Below are 21,139 nucleotides of genomic sequence, written 5' to 3' on the forward strand. Positions count from 1 at the left end.
TAGAGGAAAATCTGTCATAAGTTACATGTGATATCCCAGTATGAATATGATTGATCTTATAAAAAAACTCTTGTAGCTTCCCTAGGAATTCCTCCAGATCTTATGTTTCACTCCGACTCTCCCCAGAATCTTTAACACATCTCACTTTTGTACTTCTCTTATTTTAAAAAAAGAACATCATTTCTGTATTTTTGTAGGCTGATTAACATGTTGAACACAAGTGGGACTTACTTCTGAATCAAGATGCATAGGACCATGCTGCAAGGCTACAGTCCCAAGCACAGCTACTTAGACATGAGGAGGCCAAAGATGAGGCAAAGGGAAGGGATGGGCACTGCAGACTGGGGAAGGGGCACAGGTGAGGAAGGGGAAGGGGTGGTGGGCACAGGCGAGCAAAGGGAAGAGATTCATGGGTGCAGACAGGTGAAAGGGTGGGGGTACAAATGAGTAAGGAGAAGGGGTGGGGGCACAGAAGAGTAAGGGAGAGGGGTGGGGTGGGGTGCAGAGAAGTAAGGGAAAGGGGTGTGTTGGTGCAGATGAGCAAAGGAAAGGAGTGGAAGGGTACAGATGGGTGAAGAGGTGGGAGATGCAGACAAGGCAAGGCCTCCTTGCTTCCCCATCCCCCCCACCCCAGACAGTCCAATCTGGTCTGGATGACCAGGAGAGGGAGGAAGCTTTGCACAAGGCCCCTACTTTTCCCAGACACCTCGTTGTGTGGAAGCAATGGGTCTCCTTGGGAGGGGGGTGGCTGGAGGAGGGAGGGAGGCATTGCAAAAGGTGTCCCTCCTTCCCTCCACCCAGGCAGTTGGCAAAGTGTTATGGGTGATAGCGAAGGTAGAACATCTTGTGCAAGGCCTCTTCCCATCCTCATCACTGTAATCAGCGGTTCTGCGCAGCACCAGCCCTAGGATCAATTGCACCCTGGGCTAGGAGTGCCTTTGGTACCCCATAGTCAGCTTTGCAGGGCCACCCGTGAGCCACCATTTTGCCAAAAAAAAGTGGGTAAGGTTTTATGTAAGTTGCCATTTTACACAAAATGGCAGGCGTAAATAGGCCATTTACGCAAAATTGGAGGCATATGGCTGCCATCTTGTGTAAAATGGCAATTTATATAAAACATTTTTTTTTTTTTTGCAAAATGGCAGCTTGTGGGTAAGCAGGGATCCCCGTGCTTGCCCGATTTGGCGTTCACCGAGTCAGGCAAGTGCAGGGGGCTGCGGACTGACATCTGGGGTGCTGAGCAGGAGGATGTCCACTGGACTCCACTTCCTTCCCAGATTTCTGCAACATCCCTCGTCTTCTGGTTGTGGCCTACTGCTGGCTTTCTCCACTCTTGCTCAGGAAGGATTCCTCCCTTAAGGCCTGGCCTCACACCACTCCTACGCTTTTCCCTTCTTCTCAAGTGAAGTTGGCCAGCAAGGCACACTTTTGCCCCCTCCCCCCTGCAGGTTTTTTCCTATTGTCCTTGGTGCCCTCCCCGGGGTGAAGGTGCTTATGTTGTAGGAGATTCCTATCCACTCAGAGATTCTGGGGATATTTGATACCGCCTCCCAGGCATGGCTTTCCCAGTTACCTGGCTCCTTCACTCAAGAACAGAAATTCACTGGTAACTAAAGAATTCCCATTTCTCCGTGTTTCCCCTATTTATTATTTAATTTGTTTAAAAGATGTTTAAATTTTATTTTATTTATTATTTATTTTATTTAAATATTTTGGAAGTATTCTAGTCTTAAGACCTACAGAAGCCTGCCTAAATTTGCCTGACATCTTTGTCTAGCACTGGTGATCATAGAGACAGCAATTTCGAGTCAAATTATTGACTAGAGATAGACCTCCTTGGTTCCTTTTGGCATTTTTTCTCTCCCTCTCCCCAATACATCCACTTGTATAAAAGAATGGAGAAGAATGATGTTTTAGTGGAGTTCTGATTGAATAGCACTGTGTCTGTTTAGCAGCAGAAACAGGTGCCTGTGTTCTTTCCAACTCAGCTCTTATTTGGGGTGATTTTTAAAAGGGGTTTAAAACAATTAAAAATGGCTATGCCAACAGAGTTCATTATGCCCATATGATTGGTGGGGCTGCGGCTGACAGAGAGTAGCTTCTATTATCACAGCCCTGCACACTGACAGTCCACTACATTGGTAGGGCTGGTTTGCATTTCCAGCCCCACATTCCCCATACGGATTGCAGCGAAGGTTAATCTTCTTAGATTGCCCCCTCCCAGACCAAAATGCGTGCCCCATTGTATGCAAAAGCCTCATGCTCCATTGCCTTGCATGTGCCTGCATCATGTTTTTAAATTATTATTTTTCCATCCTCCACACAAAGTAAGACCTGAGCTAGCAAGAACGCCTGCGTTTACTACTTTCTCTCGGCGCCCCTCCAGGGCTCGGTAATCACGCGGTGCTTGCGCAAGAGGAACCTTCCCTTCCCTTGTCGGGGGGCGGGGCGTTACATATGCTGATCCAATCACAGCTACCCTAGAATCCTGGTTTTCTCATTTCCAGCCAGGGGAGGGGGAAAGCTTCTTATGATCCCGGAAGTCAGTGGGTTGTGTAAGTCTACGCAGCCCGAGTCTACGCAGTCGGCGGTCGCTCTGTGAGGCGGGCGCCGCCTTTGCCCGTGGTCCAGAGGCCGCCCGGCGCCGGAGGAGGCGGAGGATGCTGTGGCGCCTGCTGCGGGGCCTCGGCCGAGGCGGGCCGCTCGCTTCCGCGGAGGGCGGCGGCTTCCCGTCCCCGCCGCACCCCCTCGCTGGCCTCGGCCCGACACGCGTCTCTCCTTGCGCAGCGAGGCCGCCCGGAGGCGGCGGAGGGCCCCGGCCCGTGGCGCCGGCCCAGCCTCGTGAGCAGGAGCCCCGGCCTCTGGGCCCGGCGCCGGCGCGGGCCCGCCGCAGGTGAGGCAGGCAGCGCCCCTCTCCCGCCCGCCCGCGCGAGCGCGCGCGCGACCGTGCCGGCGGAAGCGGCGCATCGCATCGCCCGCGGGCCGCGTTTTGCGCCGCGTCCCGGCCCGCGCGGCGATGCCAGCGCAGCGCGTCTGCTTCTCGTCGCGCTCTGTCGGAGTCTCTAGGGGATCGGCTTTGAGCAGCCAGTGGAGGTAGGCAGTTTAAAAGTGCGTGCTTGGAGCAACCTGAGGTATTTCTTGCGTCAGGCCCCTTTTATTAAGAATGTGAAGCAGCCAGCTGCAGGACGCGCTTGGGCGGCAGTGGCACTTCCGCTGATGCGCCGCTTAAGAGCCACAGTTATTATACAGAAGACTGGGCGTATTTGACAACCAACTTCGTAATTTCATTGATGAAATTCATATCTTAAAAAGGCAGTATCAATGCCAGGCAATACACAGATAATGCAACAACGCTTGACAAGATGTATTGTTCATGAACAGCTTTTGGTATTCTTTTGAAATTTGGACAGAGTTCATCTGATGCATTTTGTGCTGATCTGTGATGCATTTCACCACTAAAGATGAAGGAAATAATTTTTGCAACTCTAAAAAAGAAGTGGCCGTCAATCTCCCCCCCCCCCCCCCCCGGATGGTATAAATGCCAGAACGGAACATGCCAGAATGGCCCTATATTTTTAAAAAAAACATGCCAAAATAGTGGCATGTGTTAGAGACATTTGGGAACTATATTTTAGGACTGAAAGCATTACAATAATTTATTATTATTATTATTATTATTAACCTTAAAAGGCTCAGAACAGAATGGCTTGGAACAGCCACTTCTGAATGAGCAAAATCAACCAAACTCACCAGTCATACATAAGTGTATGGCAGGGATGCAGTAAGCTACAAAATGTCCACAGAAACCATGTTCCAGTACCCATTCTGGGCAACAATCTGTATTCAAGAAAAATGACCCAGAATAGCAACTTCCAAGTGAGCCAAATCAGTCAAACTCACCAGGGTCCCACATGGATCTGTATTAGGACCAATGCTTTTCAACCTGTTCATAGACGATCTGGAAATAGGAGCGAGCAGTAAAGTGGCGAGGTTTACCAAATACCCGCTATTTAGGGTGGGTAAGCAAAAAGGGATTGTGAAGAGCTCCAAAAGGATCTCTCCAAATTGGGAGAATAGGTATCCAAATGGCAAATGCGGTTCAATGTAAGCAAGTGTAAGTCATGCACGTTGGGACAAAAAATCCCAAGATCAAGTATAAGCTGATGGGATCAGAGCTAGTGGCGACCAGCCAAGAAAGAGATCTTGGGGTTGTTGTGGACAGCTTGATGAAACTGTCAACCCAGTGTGCGGCTGCTGTAAAAAAATTAGAAAGGAATTGAGAATAAAACTGCCAATATCATACTGCCCCTATACAAATCTATGGTGCGACCACACTTGGAATACTGTCTACAGTTCTGGTCACCACACCTAAAAAAGATACTGTAGAGCTGGAAAAAGTGCAGAAAGGAGCAACTAAAATGATCATGGGGCTGGAGTATCTCCCCTGTGAGAGAAGGTTACAACGGCTGGGATTGTTTAGCTTGGAAAAAAGGGTAAGAGGAGACATGGTAGAGGTCTACAGAATTATGCATGGTGTGGAGAATGTGGATCAGGAGACATTTTTCTCCCTCTCAAAATACTAGAACCCAGGGTCATCCTATGAAGCTTATTGGTGGGAGATTCAGGACGAATAAAAGGAAGGACTTCTTCACACTGCACATAGTTAAACTATGAAATTCGCTACCACAGCATGTGGCGGCGGCCACCAATTTGGATGGCTTTAAAAGGGAGTTGGACAAATTCCTGGAGGAAAAGACTATCGGTGGCCACTAGTCTTGATGGCTATGTGCTACCTCCAGAAACAGGCAATGAGCCTATGTACACCAGTTGCTGGGGAATATGGGTGGGATGGTGCTGTTGCACTCATGTCCTGATCGTGGGTTCCTGGTCAACAGCTGGTTGGCCACTGTGTGAACAGAGTGCTGGACTAGATGAACCCTTGGTCTGATCCAGCACGGCTCACCTTTTCTTATGTCACACATTACTAGATGTGATTGATATAACAAGCTCCAAAACTTCCACAGAAACCACGTTTCAGTAGCCATTCCAGGCCGTAGTCCATATTCTGCAAGACAGGCCGGAATGGCAACTCCAAGTGAGCCAACTCAACCAAATTCACCAGGCACACATAACTAGACGGGAGGGATGCAATGAGTCACAAAAAGTCCATGGAAATCACATTTGAGTAGCCATTCCAGGCCATAGTCAATATTCCGCAAAACAGGCCAGAAGGCAACTTCCAAGTGAGCCAGCTTAACCAAACTCACCAGCCACACATTACTAGATGGGACTGATATAACAAGCTCCAAAACCTCCATGAAACACATTTCGGTATTTCCAGACCCTAGTCCATATACTACATATTCCTTCTCACATAATCCTCTGATAAGGAAACAGCCTGATTGTGCTTGTAAAAATATGTAGTTTTGCTTTACTTTTAAATCTGCTAGCACTTCCATGGTCTTTGACTTAAGATCTCCTCTTTGAAGTTCAAGTACATGTTCTGTCTTCAGACAGAACTTCATAAAATATATAATCTCATCCCTCTTTATAAAATATATAATCTCATCTAAAGGAACATAGTCTGCTGGAAACTGTATTATGTAAGTAAAGTTCCACTATTGTGTTTTCAAAACTGCATCAATAACAGTGGCCTCTGTCTCCCAGAATACCTGAGGCACTTGTGACAACCATAAGTCATATAGATGTAATGAAGATAAATAACTTTCTGGCCCGTTATATGGTCACAGCTTATTACATTGGAATACTAATGAAGGACGTAGGTATTCGGTTTAAAGTCTTTAATAGGGTGGTCTACAATTATTCTACAAATGATAGAAAATTGTCAAATGTAAATAAGGTAAGCTATAACATTCCAATTTCACAGTTAAATAGAACACACAGGGGGGAAAATCCAGTAAATCTTGGTTTGCCTGGCTTAAAAAGAAAAGAGAGGGAACACATTGCACCCACCTAGAATGACTGAGAAATACAAGGACCATCACAGAGAGAATGTGGCAGAACTATCCTATAATTCAGTTTAATAAACTAAAAAACTTTCAGTTTAACATGTTGTGTTAAGGGCTTTCCATGTTCACTCCAGCTTCAAAATGCTGGGAAATTACAGCTGATAAGGGCCACACCCATGTGTTATTTAGGCAATATGCAAATAGTGCATATCCAATCCGACGTTAATTCCAGCTTCACTGCCTTGGGGTTGGGTGGCTATCAATGGCAGAGTGGTGGACCTAAGTCCCAGATTTGTCTGTTTGCTGGAATAGACACATGGAGTCTATGTGCATCAGGGTACCAATATCACATTACAAATACCCAACTGGCAACCAATATTACTCACATGGAATGATAAGAGTTTAAAACCCTAAAATTGATTGAGGAGACTGTGATGAGAGATTAGGAAAAGAGTTTCTGAGGAAACTGAAGAAGGAAAGACAGAAACACAAGAGAAAGGTCCTGAGGAGGCTGAGTAAAGACCAGGAAAGAGAACAGCAGCAGCAGCATTCTGCCTTTTGCCCAGTTACCAAACTGCAGCAGCTCTATACCCAACGATCAATAACTGAGGCCTACAGTTACTTCTAAGTCCTGCACTGCACAGTCACAGACAGGTTTTAAGAAGTAACCTACCTTTGTGGACTGCATAATTTTTGGACTCCCCTCCATTTTATTGCTTAGAGGCTTACTTTCAATCATTTATTCATTTAGATGTTTAGCTTTGTCCCCCGCTTCCCTTCCCTGTTAAATAAATCCTAGTTCATATATAAGTTGCTCACTTGTTTTTCCACACCTGCTTTCAGGGAATGGGTCCTGGTGGGCTGTAGGCACCACATGTTCATTTGTTGTCTTTCTCCCTCATCTACTACTGTATGTATGAACCCAGGTCCCATGGTTTTTACTTTCCACTCCCACCCCCAGGGTTGCTGGTAGGGAAAGTTGGGTTACATTTAAAAGCATCACCGAGAAATTGCAGACAGAGGATTTCCAGATTGGGTCCATAACAGGGGGAATTAAAGCCCCTCTCTCACCCCACAGATCTCAATCTGGATTGGGGGGCCTGCCCCTACTCTAGAGTAAAAAATGAAAAAAGCTGTAACTGCTAGTTATGTCTTTAAAGAAACATGTATTTTGGCCCTTGCACAGGGTAAGCGGCACTTTAACATACATTTTAAAAACACACATTTATCTAATGAAGGGGAACCTTGTTTCTAAGAATGAGTCCTGCTTGATTATCCTTCTTATCAAATTGTTATGTTGTGTTAGTTTTTCAGCAAGAGCCGCCTCCCAAATTTTCAGAAACCATCCATTCACAGTGGATGGTTTTCCAACACCATCCAGTACTGTTTTAATTTTCCAGTACCATTTATTTATTTATTTATTTATTTATTACATTTATATCCCGCCTTTTTTCCTCCAAGGAACTCAAGGTGGCGTACATAATCCTCCTCCTCCTCCTCCATTTTATCCTCACAACAACAACCCTGTGAGGTAGGTTGGGCTGAGAGTATGTGACTGGCCCAAAGTCACCCAGTGAGCTTCCATGGCCGAGTGGGGACTAGACCCCGGATCTCCCGACTCCCAGTCCAGCACTCTAGCCACTACACCATGCTGGTGTAGTGGCTACCATGCTACCACCATGCTACCATGCTATAACCATTCTTGCCTCTACTAATAATACTAGAATGATGTCTTTATGTAACAGCTGCTTTTGGGTGTCATTAAAAATAGAGAGAAGGGCTAATAATGGGGTGTCATTAACTGTTTTATTATTTGAGAAATATAATTGAAAATGGCTGCCCAAAATACTTGTACATGTTCACAAGCCCATCACATATGGAATAAAGTACCTTTGACCTGATAACTTCACCAGCAATTTGGGGAAAGAGTTATGTTAATATGATTTAGGGTGCAATCCTGTGGGGATAGGCGGCTGCCTCCAAACTCGGAGGTGACTGTCTATCCAGGGTAGGGCCGGAGAAGCACAGAGGGGATTATCCCCTCCACACTTCAGCCACCCGGCATTTGCAGCCAGACAGCCGATTTTAGCTGTCTAGGCGCAGGGCGGTGGAGCGGGGGAAGCGGCTGCTGGATGACACATATGATGTGTTGTACCGGCAGTTCCGCCTTCCCTGCCCTGGAACGCACCATTTTGGCCGCTCCATGCTCCTCTTCCAAACATGGGGCCATTCCAAGCTGCCTGCAAGGCAGCGCGGGAGGGAGGGAAGGTCGGTTCTCTGCGAACTGACATATGCTTAGGGATGTACAAAAGTCACTTACCTTTTCGAAGGGTGACATTCGCGGTGGGGGGGAGGCGCTCCGTCCCTCCCCCCGAAATTCTCTCTGGCTGGCTCCGGTCCGCGGAGATTCCGCAAAGCTGCCGGCCGGGGCCACCCGCAGCCAGACATCCGGCCGCTGGGCAGCCTGCAGGGATGCAAATGGCAGCTGCCGTAGCCGCCGCCATTTGCGTCCCTGTATTTTGCTGTGATAGGCTACGTAATTATTTACATAGCCTATCACGGTAAAACAAAAAAACAGTGAACGCAAATGGCGGCGGCTATGGTGGCTGCCATTTGTGTTCCCCTTTCTTTGCCGTTTTAGCCTACGTAAATATTTACGTACATTAAAACGGCCAAAAAAAAAGAGAAGGCAAATGGCAGCCGCCGTAGCCACCGCCATTTGCGTTCCCTTAGTTTTGCCATGATAGGCTACATAAATACTTACGTAGTCTATCACGGCTTCCAAAGGGATGCAAATGGCGTCCCTGCATTAGCCGTGATCGGCTACATAAGTATTTACGTAGCCTATCACGGCTATATGGAAGAAGCAAATGGCAGCCGCAGACACGGCCACCATTCGCAAGTCAGTGCGGACGGCAGCGGTAGGTGCTCCATTCTGGGCCCATTTTGCGGGGTGGGGGGGCTTTGTTCTGCCACGGATTTGGGGGGCTGAATGCACTGGCATTCAGCCTCACTGAGATCCGTGGTGGAATTATCTGACATCCGTGCATATGCTGTAGCCGTCTAGCCACTGACTAGCGGCCATAAGATTGCTCCCTCCGTTTCACAGAGTATCGGATTCCACTTAGTATTAATTTTAAATGTGTTTCGGATTGCTGCCGAGATAGACTTAAGTGGGTTCTTTTCCCAGAATGTATTCCATTGTGTATCTGTAATCTGTTCCCCAATATCATTCTCCCAAACTATTTTTATCCTCCTGTTGTTCTGCTATGATGAATTATTAACCAGAGATAGATACAGGAGACTAAACCTTTAGACCTGCCTTGTGTACTAGCACATTCATTTTCTAAGATGGTAAGGGATTGGGTTGCCTCATTCCTTTGCATTAGTTTTGAAGCAAAACTTTGTATTTGAGTTATCTGAAACCAGCTCCTTTCTGTATCTTGTAAGTTTTCTTTCAATTTTTCTGTTCAAAAAGGGTTTCCTCCTTATATGATATTTCTAACTCTGCATTCCTTTTTCCTCCCAGATTTTGTATTGCTTGTATGTATCCAGATCATGGAACTCTGGGTGGTCCAGAAAGGGGACTGTATTTTTTCAGAAGGGATTTTTTTTATCATTTCCAATGCCTTCTTCTTTAGAGATAAAAAAAAGGAGAGATCTGTTACTATGGTTGTCGGGGGGGGGGGGAGCTCCATGGCCACCCATGGCACAGTCTAGTCTGTTTGTGTTAGTGGTATAACCTGTTTAAATTGAAAGGAATCATAATAAAGTTTTAAATTAGGAAAATCAAAGCCTCCACTTTTTGTTTGTCTATACAGTGTATTTTTTATTTATGTGTAATTTTTACCCCAGTATTAAATGTTTCCATAACTTTATCACTTTTTTATAGTTTTGGGGTGATTTGATTGGCAAACTTTGCAATAAAAGTAAGAATCCAGGGGGAGACATCAACTTGATGGCAGCCATTGTACCAAGCCAGGAAAGGTTCAACTGCTTCCATGATTTGACATCTGCCATAAGATTTTTATATAGCGGATTAAAATGTCTTTTACACAGTTCTAAATCTTTTGGAATTATTGTACCTAAATATTTAAACGTGGATGGGCACAAAGTTAGTTTTGAGATTTTTTGTAGCCCCTTCTGCTGTTCCTTTGTTGTATTCAAACATATCAACTCAGATTTTAGGTATTTCCTGGTATTTCCTCATATTCAGATAGTTTTAATTGAAGCTCTGGAATAGCATTCTTCAGATTTGAGAGCATCAGCATCTGCATGCTGGTGTCATCAGCATATAAGTTTTATGGTGAGAACGTCTATATTAATTTGGACTCCCTGAATGTTCTTATCGTTACGGATTGACTCTGCCAATGTTTCTACCACTATAGCAAATAGAAGAGGAGATAATGGACATCCTTGTTTTGTGCCTCTGAATAACTTGAAAGGTGCGGAGTCTGGCATTGGCTGTGATCACTGCTGTGGATTATGAATATAGTTGTCTAATAAGATTCATAAATTTGAGGCCAAATTCTAAGTTTTGTATTGTCTCAATTCCACTTGTTTCAGGGAATCGAGACAATACTCTAGGAAGAGCGAAACCTCCGTTGTGTAAACGGTCAACGGAACCAGCAGGCCCCACCACTTGCAGCAGATCATAAAAGAATTGGGGGGTGTAAGTGCCCCATTGGATACTGCCTTATGTGCCCTTTCTGTGTCACTCTTAGACAGATCCACATGTGGACATTTTTCTTTAATCCAGGTTCTTACATGAACAGCCATGTCTGAGCTAATACTAATGTTCAGGTGGTGGTCTCTATCCTTGACGTCTGCCATTTTAATCTGCAGCTCCCTGGTAGTTCTAGACACTTGCTCTAGTTTTCCCTTTTGTTTTAAACTAAGCTCCATTACAGCATTAGCAGTGTTTTCTACGTCTGACAGTTTCCTCTCAATTCTGAGAGCCTAGAGTTTATTGGGAATAGTGCAGTCTATAAAGCTGTTTGCCATTCTTTTGCCAATTCCACTGTCAGTTGTTTGAGTTGTGAAATCACTTATTTTTCCAAGCTAGAGGACCCTACCTTTTTGGTGCTTTGACTTGAGTTGCCACCATGTTGGCACAGTCCTTACTCTCAGCACTCTGGAGTACTCATCGAGTCCTGCTATTGAATCTAGGATTGCAAGCTTCATTCTTGGCTCACTGCTGTAGCCTGTTCCATCCTTTTTCTGGTGGCATGTTTGGTTTTTTAAATAATTTGTATTTAAGCACTAAATTCACTGTTAGTTTGCCTGCCAGATCAGATCAGTGTCACTGTGCATCCTATTCAGGCCATGCCCCTCAATGTCCAGAATTCTTAAAGAAGCTTTAACACAAGATCCCAGTACCATACATCTCGGATAGGCTTATAAACTTGTAAATTAAGTTCAGCTTATTTACTTGCATATCTTCTGGGCCAAAACGAAGAGTTCTCTTTTTGTGGGGACTTCAAATCCTTTCACAGTTTCAGTCGGAATATTAAGCTTTTCTTCCAGGTGTTTATCTGTTATTTATTTCTCAGTTCCTATCAAGAAAATGGCACTCAAGGCAGCTTACAATCATAAACAAATAAAAACTTTGTTAAGAGAGCAATCCTATAGTCCCTGTCTAGAGGGCCATAGGATTTTTCGGTTCCTAGAACCTGTGCTACCCGCACCTTCCCCCACCCCCTTGTAGCCGGCGTGGTTCTCTCCATGCCGGCTGCTTCTCTGTCCTCGCGGATGGAGCGCAGGGAGGGTGAAAAGGAGGCGGTCCCAGGAGCAGGGCGGGGAGGAGATGGCAGAAGTCTCTTTATGAGGCTTTCTATGCGCTGCGCACACGCACACACCCCACTCCAACGTCCCCAGCTAGTAACAGGAAATCGCACATGTAGCTGAAAATGCATTGCAGCCGGAGCACAGAGGTGAGAATTCCCTCCATGCTCTGGCTGCCCTGCACTGGATCAGCGTCAGCCTCTGAGTTTGCAGGCTGACGTCTTATCTCCGTAGGATTGCACCCTAAAATAATGATAAAACTGATACATTGAAACAATTAAAAAGCACAATAACAATAAAAACAACACCCACCCTAACAAATCTAAAGGCCTGCTTGAATAAAAATGTCTTTGCCTGCCAGCAGAAGGACAGCAGAGAGGGAGCCAACCTAGCTTCTCTTGGCAAGGAGTTCCACAGCCTGGGAGTATCCACCAAAAAGGCCCTTTTGTCAGTCCCCTACTTGGCTCTGAAGGTGACAAAAGAAGGATCTCTCCTGAAGATCTTAAACCGCAGACAGGCTTGTCTTTCAGGTAGCCTGGCCCTAAGCCATATAGGCTTTCTAGGTCATAACCAGCACTGAATTGTGCCCAGAAACAGACCAATAGCCAGTGAACCGGTTGTAATATGCTCCCTGTAACTGGCCCCAGTCAACAGTTTGGCCAGCAGCATTCTGGATCAGCTGAAGTTTCTGAACAGTTTTCAAAGGCATCACCACATAGAGTGTCTTACAGTAGTCCTACCGGGATGTAACTAAACCATGCGTGATCAGATCAGACATCTCCAGGTAGGGGTGCAATTGGCGCACTAGCCTCAGGTGCACAAATGCAGTCCTGGCCACCGCTGCAACGAGGAGCACACTCAAACTGCAAACCCGAGGCTTCAGGGGGAGTGTAATCCCCATCCAGCACAGGTTGAATCCCTGTTCCTTGATCTGCCTTTTGACTAACCAGGAGCATCTCTTGTCTTGTCTGGATTAAGCTTCAATTTGTTTGCCCTCATCTAGTCCATTACTGACATCAGGCACCAATCTAGAACTTGGATCAGCTTCCTTAGATCCCAGTGGGGTTGGTTATAATGGATACTTTTCCATTTGTACAGCCTGAGGATATGGGCAGGATCCTCGGAGAGGTGAGGCCTACTGCTTGTGTGCTGGACCCTTGCCCTTCCTCTCTAATTAAAATGGGGGGGGGGTGCAGTTTTCTGTTCACTTCCTTTACACACTCTCTGTTCCTTTTGCACTTAAAGACATACTTTATTTAAAATTATTAAACTCTTTTGATTAAATTGCTCTAAAACAGGGATGGGGAACCTCTAGTGCGTGGCCTCTCTGGCCCAGTGAGGCTTGGGCTCCCTGTGTGGGCTCCACCCACTTCCCAAGCCCTGTCCACTGACTTGGAGGCTATTGGGGGCTTGGGCAGGAAGTGAGGAGAGGAATCTCGTTATTATCTCTGCTCAGAGGCAATAGGGGATTCCCCTGCATGCCCCGCCCTGTCTCCCAGTGCTAAGGCAAGCAGCATGAAGGGGAATCCCCTTGTTATCTCCAATCACAGATAAGAGATAACAAGGGGATTCTGGCTGAGGGTGCTTTGCTCGTCCCTCCTGTGCCCCACATGGGGCAGGCATGGGACAAGCAAAGCTGGCAGCAGCCTCAGGCAATGCTTTCAGGCTGGCTGAATGTACTCTGCTCATCCCTTGGTCTCCTCAAACAAGGAAGGCGAAGTACAAGTGAGGCTGGTGGTGCACTTGGCCAGAGTCAGCTGAGTCCTGACCGCAGGGCCCTAGAAGCACTTGCTGAGTGCACTCCATTCGTCCCTCACTTGTCACCTCCCTGATCAGGGAAGGTGAGAGACAAGTGAGGCCTTCTCTCTTTCAGGAGCTCTGAGTGCTCCACTCATTCCTCATCCTTTCCATGTGGGGTAGGCAAGGCGAAAAGTGAAGTCAACTCCCCAGCTGAAGTGCCAGCCAGCCAGCACTTCAGCTGGAACCAGATGATGTCATGGGGCATGGCCACCCCCCCGATGTCATGGATGGGCCTCACCACCTGACATCATGGGGTGGGTCTGAGGGGGGAGGTCAGTCCAGCGCCCCATCCCTGCTCTAATATAATCTAATTTCAAATTTGCCTGTATAGATTTCATCCATGCAGTTGTGCTGGCATGTCTTGCATGGCAGTGGCATATCACACATTCCACCAGTACGGCAGGCGGGAGGCTTCTGCCATAGCCCCCCAGCCAGCAGATCTCAAGAACAGGATTACGCCATCCTTTAGAAAAGTAGATGTTTTTCCATACCAAAAATGTATGTGCTAGAGAGGCAAAACACAGGCAATGAGGGGCAGGATTAAACTGAGGTTCACAAATTGAACTATGCCCTGAACTTGAAATATCATGTTTTTTGCTGGGGCTTATGCTCTTACCTGTGTTGATGGAAATTTGTCCAGAGCTTCCAGCGCTATATTTCTAAATCTCTTCTTACCCTACAATTCATGGCTTGCAGTAGGGGTTGTGAGGTAGGTGAGACTCCACCCCTGCCACACACCAGGTTTGGATGACATGGCAACCTGCGACACAGGTAATTAGGGAAATGCTGGTCACGTGACCCTGTGTGGGGTTGGAGAAAACAATCCATCGGCTGAACATGGCCTTGGTATTTCATCTGGTGGGCAAAGAGTCAAGGCAAGACTCTTCCATGCTCTGGAGGTCCAGACCCCTGTAAGCTGCTTTGGTGAGTTACTCTTAGGATCTTGATTAGTAATTTTTGGTGAGCTAGTTTGATGTTTCATTTTGTTTTTAAAAGCAATGGACTATTTCTCAATTTCTCTCTGCTTGGTTTTTAAATAAATACATTGAATTGGAAATCAAAGTTGATTTGATTGTTTTGCCTAGCTTGCCTACCCACACGCTGGATTGCTTGACAAAAATGCTAATCAAGTTGTTAAGGAGTTTAAAGAAAGCTTTGAAAAGGGTGTCTATCCTTCTCCATATATAAAAAGCCATAACCTTGTCTTCTCCTGTGGGCAGGATATTTAAAAGGAAGGGGGGGTGGGGGGGTGCTACCTCTGAGCAATGTAGACAAAAGGGGGTCTTGCAGCCTGTTACAGGGTACAGGTGCAGACATACCAGTTTGTCACAGCAGTTCAGAAGGGAAAAGTAAAACAGGTTCTGCTTAAATGCAGTAGAAACAGATGAATATTAATGTGACAATTGAGCCTCAGGTAACACTATCCACAACAGGAGCTGGTGTCTAGGTCTAAGGAGGCATAGCAGTTTCCCAGCCAAAACTTATTTTGATATAATTTTTTGCTTGTCTTTCTGGAGTGAGCATGGCAGGAATCAGCAGCACAAAGCCTGTGGATATGAGAACCTCTCGCATTGCTGTACTCCCTTGGATGCCTTCACCTGGGTAAGCAGGCATATAACAATTGCATGGTAGAGGAGTCACTTTGGTGGCAGAAGCTCCATAATGGGTATGAAGGTGTGTAAAGGCTCCACCAAGGTTGCTGTAATAGTCTCCAATGCTTTCTCTCCTTTGTCAGAGTGCACTGGCTGTTCTTGCTCTGCAGCTAGCCAAGCAGGTCCGGTGGCTGAGTTCTGTGCAACCATGTGGCAGAGATGCTGGGATTCATCAGCTAGAAGGCCAGCTTGCTATTTTGTCCCAACATCAGCACTCAGGTAGGCTTGTTAGGGCCTGGCACAGCTGGGGCTAGAGTTTCCTGTGCTGGAAAGAACGTTGCGCGCACCCCACATACATCTTCAGCAACAAAACTGAATCAGACGAGTTTGAATCTAGACAGTGCCTTGGTGTATCTCCTGTGCACTTTTAACAGGCTTTCCCCCCACCTTCAGACCCTCCCACATCTCCTTGCTCCAATGTGGAAGAGGAGCAACACTTCTTCATGGGAGTGGACTCTGGTCATTCATTGAAGAATCCATCTTCTAGCAAAAGGTCACAGCCAAAAGAACCTCCATTCCTCTCAGAAACAGGTACAAATCTTGACTCTTGGTAAGCAAAGACTTTCAGCACAAGACACATTAGAGAAGGTGTCCTTCAGCAGACTATTCTGAGGCAGGAGCAAGGCTACCTGAGCTATCTCTGGTAAAGTTTGAATAACTGAAATTAGTTTATGGACTTCCTATCCGCTAGCTGTTTCACAAGGCCCTGACCAATTTCAGTCAGGCACCTTCTATTCCAAAAGGGCTTGATTTCATCAAATAGCTAGGGGAAATAATTGGGAAGACAAATTTTAATTAAGGTATTACCTGTATTTCATAATCTGAAAAGATATTAGTTGAAAGGGAAGAGTGAGACTGTTATGAAATGTCTGTAACAAAAGAGATTAGGAGGATGAGAGCCTTATTGCAGGAAATTGATAAGGAAATGATCAGCAAATTGTTACTAACCCAAATAGCAGCAATTTAAGCAGGAAAAAAAGTAGTTTACCCTACTTTCTGGCCAACAGCAATGGAAATAGATATTAAAAGATATTTGGAGCTCTTTAATCTTAGTAACAGGTATTTGGCCCGTTAAATCTATACAAACAGGTTGTAGGAGTAGATGTAGTTGTACAATATTTTTGTTACAAGTGTGGCACTAGTCCAGCCTATATGAACCTATAAAACTTCCTTATACTGAGTCAGACCACTTGTCCATTTTGCTCAGTACTGCCTACTCCAGCTAGCAGCAGCTCCTCAGTGTTTTTGCGGAGGTCTTTCCAAATCCTGTTGTTTGAAGTTAAACCTGAAGTTAAACTTTAGATTGAAGTTTTAACCAAGTTATTTCCCATTCCCAGAAAAGTATATGTGTGTGCTAATCTAATGCACGCTACTGATCATAAGTAACCTCCTGTGATGTGGCATAGATGTCCCTCTGATCTGACACAGCCTTCATGGAGGCAGGCAGGAGTGTAGGCTTGACTGTGCTGCAGCCAGACCCATAGGCTCTTCTGCTTCTATCCAGGTATGCCACAATATCTTGCTGCCTGTTTCATTGTTATGGTCAGTGACACCCATTCATGTTGTAAAATGAGCTGCTCTGGCCTAGTTATTTGACTAAATTATCAGTGGTGAGTCAGGTAACTGATGTTTAAAGCAAGTTGGTAAAAGAGTAAAATTGCTTCTGCAAAGAATACCAGAAAACGTTGCTGATTTAATAGGGAAGTAGGAGAAGAAGCTACAACGTGGGAAGCAGGAACCATGGCAAGGAGGCAACAGTGTTGAGGCCCAGTCCCTTACTCCCTTACTTTTTTATTGCAGGGGACTTTGTCTTCCTACCTAGCACAAGCCTTGAACCAGACTCATGCCTATCGCATTTGCAGGTACTGTCTCTTCTTTGTGGAAATTGGACTCTAACATGGATTTGCTGCAGAGTTTCTGGAGTATGTGAGAATGAGTTAGGGAGAAGACTTTTCTGTTGGAAATGTATGCACACTTCGGCAGTTATTGGTTGAGTTAATATGCTATCATGAAATGATAGCATGTTCCAGCTACTAAGGGAATAAAATGGTTAGCAACAGAATGTTCTCACTCCAACCCCTGCGAGGAAAAGAAAGGTTATTTATTTGTTACATTTATATCCCACCTTTCCTCCAAGGAGTCCAAAGCAGCATAGATGAACCTCCTCTCTATTTTATCCTCACAACAACCTGGTGAGGTAGATTAGGCTGAGAGTCAGTGATTGGCCCAAATTCTACCACTTACTTTTCAGCAAGTTGCACTCAGAGTATCATAGAAGGGGCAAAGAATAAGACGTTTCTATTGCCTGTTTTGAGTCCTTCCATCTGGGGCACTTCCACATGGAGCTGACATATTAAATAATTTGCAAAAGATGCCAAGATAGTCCCTAGTACCATTTGTCAACTCACACCCCTGAACAGCAGGGGTCACTACATTTCTAAAAGTCAGTTTTCCAAAGCCTAGTAACAACGCCACATTTCAGGAACTGACTCCATCTGCCCATACCCCTGTTGGAAGATGTGATTCTCAAGGCTGCACATATTCATCTTCTTTAACAACATTTTCAGCATATTCAGGAAGTCAGTACACCAACACTTGGTGTTCAGTACAAGTGGAGAGTGTGATACTGCTTATCTATCAAGTCACAAATTGCCCCAGAGGATTCAAAAATCATTCATAGAATCATAGAAGTGTAGGGTTGGAAGGGGCCTATAAGACCATCGAATCCAATCCCCTGCTCAGTGCAGGAACCCAGGTCAAAGCATCCCTGACAGTACATTTCTAATGTGCTCTGGGCTGATTGCAAATAATTAAAAAATTAAAATGCCATAGAACAGTTAAAATATAAAATGCAATACAAATACTTAAAACAATATAATGCAAAACAATAACCAGCACTGGAATTGATAAAAGAGCCATAAAATATAGATTATGAGCCTTTTAGGGAGAGACTACCTTTTAATTCTCTCCACAATTCCTCAGTGATCATTTAGAATTGCCACACAGTGTGAGCCATAGTTCCTTGTACTGGAAGGGTCAACCATGCAATCCTGTCTAAGGGCATTACGCTATGGGCAAGGAGCAGAAACTTTGCTGAAAGTGCAGCGTTCATTCCTTTTGGTCAACCAGGTTTGTGTGTGATGATCTCAGCCACTAGGCTGTGAAGGGAGTAGTGGTTACACTCAGTTCCATAACTTGCCCCGTATAGATTTTCAAGTACCTTAAATAAGAGGCCAGAAATGGAGAACAAGCAAATCAACTCACAAGTGTTATTTCAGCTGCCTGATGTTCTCTTACTGATTGATCTGAATGTTGTAGGGTGCAAGTCTGGCTTGGTCTTGCATGTTTTTCTTTTCATTTGGGAATATTTCTTCCCAGATAAATGGTGCTATTGATTAGCTAGAAGGAATTCTGCTACACTACACTACACATACATAGATATGCATGTATGTATGTACATACATACTAGGTGACACAATGGATCAACACCAACTGCATGGTTTCTTGTCACTACAGTTTGAGAAAAGAAGATGGGGAAAGGAAGAAGTATTGTGATTTTGTGGCAAACCACATGTTGTTGTTTATTTGGACAGTGTCTAGCCTCAAAAGCTGGCTAGTCTGTTTAGAACTAGTGTGAATTCCATAACACTCTTCAGGGCAAAGTGGATTGCCTCTTGCTTTGCTTGAGACAGAATAGCGCAGTATCTCTGTAACTGTGGGCGCTTTTGGAGATTCTAAAGATGCAATAACTGCTGAGCAAGATTTCCTGGGAGAAAGGATCAAATTCTGTGTTGGGAGATGAGACTGAAGATTCCTTAGGAAAGATTCCTTAGGAAAGATTCCTAAACTGACTTCACTGTAGTGTGAAAGCTAGTGCATAGGGAAGATTGCCTACAGATGCATGGAGTTACAGTGTATATGCAGTGTTGATTTTTGCCTCTTCTGTGCAGGGCAGCCTGGAAGACGAGGAGTCTGTTAAGGAAGCTGCTTCTCAAGTGCAACAGGTGTTTCAAGCCAGTATTTCCATGGCATCCAACATCCTCGGTAATAGCTCATCGGGCTTACCCGCTCTTCACTTCTTCTTTTTTTCACTGAAAAAAAATTAGAAATGGCATCTGTACAGAGAGCCAACAGGGACACAATTAGCTTGTTTGTGACCCTTTTGGTGCTCCATAGTAGTCTACAGATGCCTTTAAAAAAACGTTTTAACAAAATTCAGGGGATAGTAGGGGGTGGCAGGAGCTGTGTGTTCCTGCCCATGCAGCAGAGAGACCAAAGGATTAGACCACTCACTCACTGAAGTTTTTGGTACTCATAAAAATGGGCATCTTGATGCCTTGGCAAGGCAATAGCAGCTTGTTGTGACTCAGACCCAAGAAAAGGGCTTGACATGCCTCTTTAGCACACTGTTCTGCAGTTGCCTTTCCTTCAGCTTTATTCAGTTTACTTAGCCTCCTTACAAGCATGCTGGCCTCATTTCTCTATAAGCTGCCAGCATATATATCTCGTATCTTTCCATGGGAGAGCAGACCTGTCTGCCTTGAGATGCAGCATTGACTAGCTCCTTGCCCCCTTTCCCTGTGGCCACACACACTTCTCCTTAATCTCCCAGTCAAATCACCTTGGCTTGTGCCCAGTCTCTTGGATGGGTAAATCTAACTTTGCATAAGTGTGTGTATTTGGCACATCCTCTACCTCATCATCTGCTACCATGGTTATGCTTGGATATTTGAGTTTTAAGGAAACAGGAGGAGACTCACAGGATTCATCCACCAGCCTTTGCCATTCAGTGGTGATAGAAGAAAGGAATTCCTATGCTCAGCTCAACCCTATTACAACTTCTCTAGGAAGGGAGACGCCCCTGTTATTTGTTGCAGAGGTTGTAGGGCACATGCTTTGCACAAAGAAGGTCCCAGGTTCAGTCCCTACCTAGCATCTCCAGTTAAAAGGATCTGAAGTAGCAGTGATGGGAAAGATTTCTCCATAGTCCTTGGAAAGTTGCTGTCACTCAGAGTAGATGCTGAGCTAGATTGACCAATGGTGTGACTCTATATAAGGCAGCTTCATATTAGTTAGTGACTCTGTACTTGAAGTTGGATATTTCCATATGTGCCTGGGTTCTAGAGTCATTAGACATTTCCCATTCAAGTTACGAATAAGCAAACAGCGTACCAGAAACAAATACTAACCCTGTGAATAGCAGAAAAGGATGAGGAATGTGATGTATGTGAATGCCTTTTCGTAAAAGCATCCTATTTCACAATATTTGGGTCCTGCATCCTGTCATCTCCGCTAGCTTTGTTGTTAGTAATGCTTCCTAAGGCCCACTTGACTTCACTCTCGAGGATGTCCGGCTCAAGTTCAGTGACCGCACTATCATGGCTATCATTAAGATCTTTCCTGTATAGTTCTTCTGTGTATTCTTTCCACCTCTTCTTAATCTCATCTGCTTCTGTTAGGTCCCTGCCTTCTTTGTCCTTTATCATGCCCGTCTTTGCACAAAACGTTCCCTTGAGATCTCCGATTTTCTTGAAGAGATCTCTAGTCTTTCCCATTCTATTGTTTTCCTCGATTTCTTTGCATTGTTCATTTAAGAAGGCCTTCTTGTCTCTCCTTGCTGTTCTCTGGAACTCTGCATTCAGTTGGATATATCTTCCCCTTTCTCCCTTGTTTTTCGCTTCCCTTCTTTCCTCAGCTACTTGTAAAGCCTCATCAGACAGCCACTTGGCTTTCTTGCATTTCTTTTTCTTTGTGATGGATTAAGTTGCTGCCTCCTGAACAATGTTATGGGCCTCCGTCCATAGTTCCTCAGGTATTCTATCAGGTCTAATCCCTTAAATCTATTTGTCACCTCCACTGTATATTCATAAGGGATATGATTGAGGTCATACGTGAATGGTTTAGTGGTTTTCCCCACGTTCTTCAATTTAAGCC

The 21,139-nt window shown here is 45.2% G+C and overlaps 1 protein-coding gene across 1 annotated transcript in view; it reads left to right on the forward strand.

Moving 5' to 3' along the window:
- Positions 1-255: 255 nt before the first annotated feature.
- The window catches only part of DELE1 (DAP3 binding cell death enhancer 1), a 36,712-nt gene continuing 15,828 nt past the window's right edge, over positions 256-21,139 (forward strand). Inside the window, exons 1-8 of the mRNA XM_084851597.1 lie at positions 256-431; positions 1,449-1,499; positions 2,570-2,893; positions 15,071-15,155; positions 15,289-15,424; positions 15,599-15,736; positions 17,006-17,067; positions 19,156-19,249. Of these exons, the coding sequence (XP_084707723.1) occupies positions 256-431; positions 1,449-1,499; positions 2,570-2,893; positions 15,071-15,155; positions 15,289-15,424; positions 15,599-15,736; positions 17,006-17,067; positions 19,156-19,249 (1,066 nt within the window). The remainder of the gene's footprint in view (positions 432-1,448; positions 1,500-2,569; positions 2,894-15,070; positions 15,156-15,288; positions 15,425-15,598; positions 15,737-17,005; positions 17,068-19,155; positions 19,250-21,139) is intronic.

This window comes from Heloderma suspectum, chromosome 4 (genome assembly GCF_057233095.1).
Source record: "Heloderma suspectum isolate Gila_16-S chromosome 4, 16-S_ref, whole genome shotgun sequence".
Classification (NCBI taxonomy): domain Eukaryota; kingdom Metazoa; phylum Chordata; class Lepidosauria; order Squamata; family Helodermatidae; genus Heloderma; species Heloderma suspectum.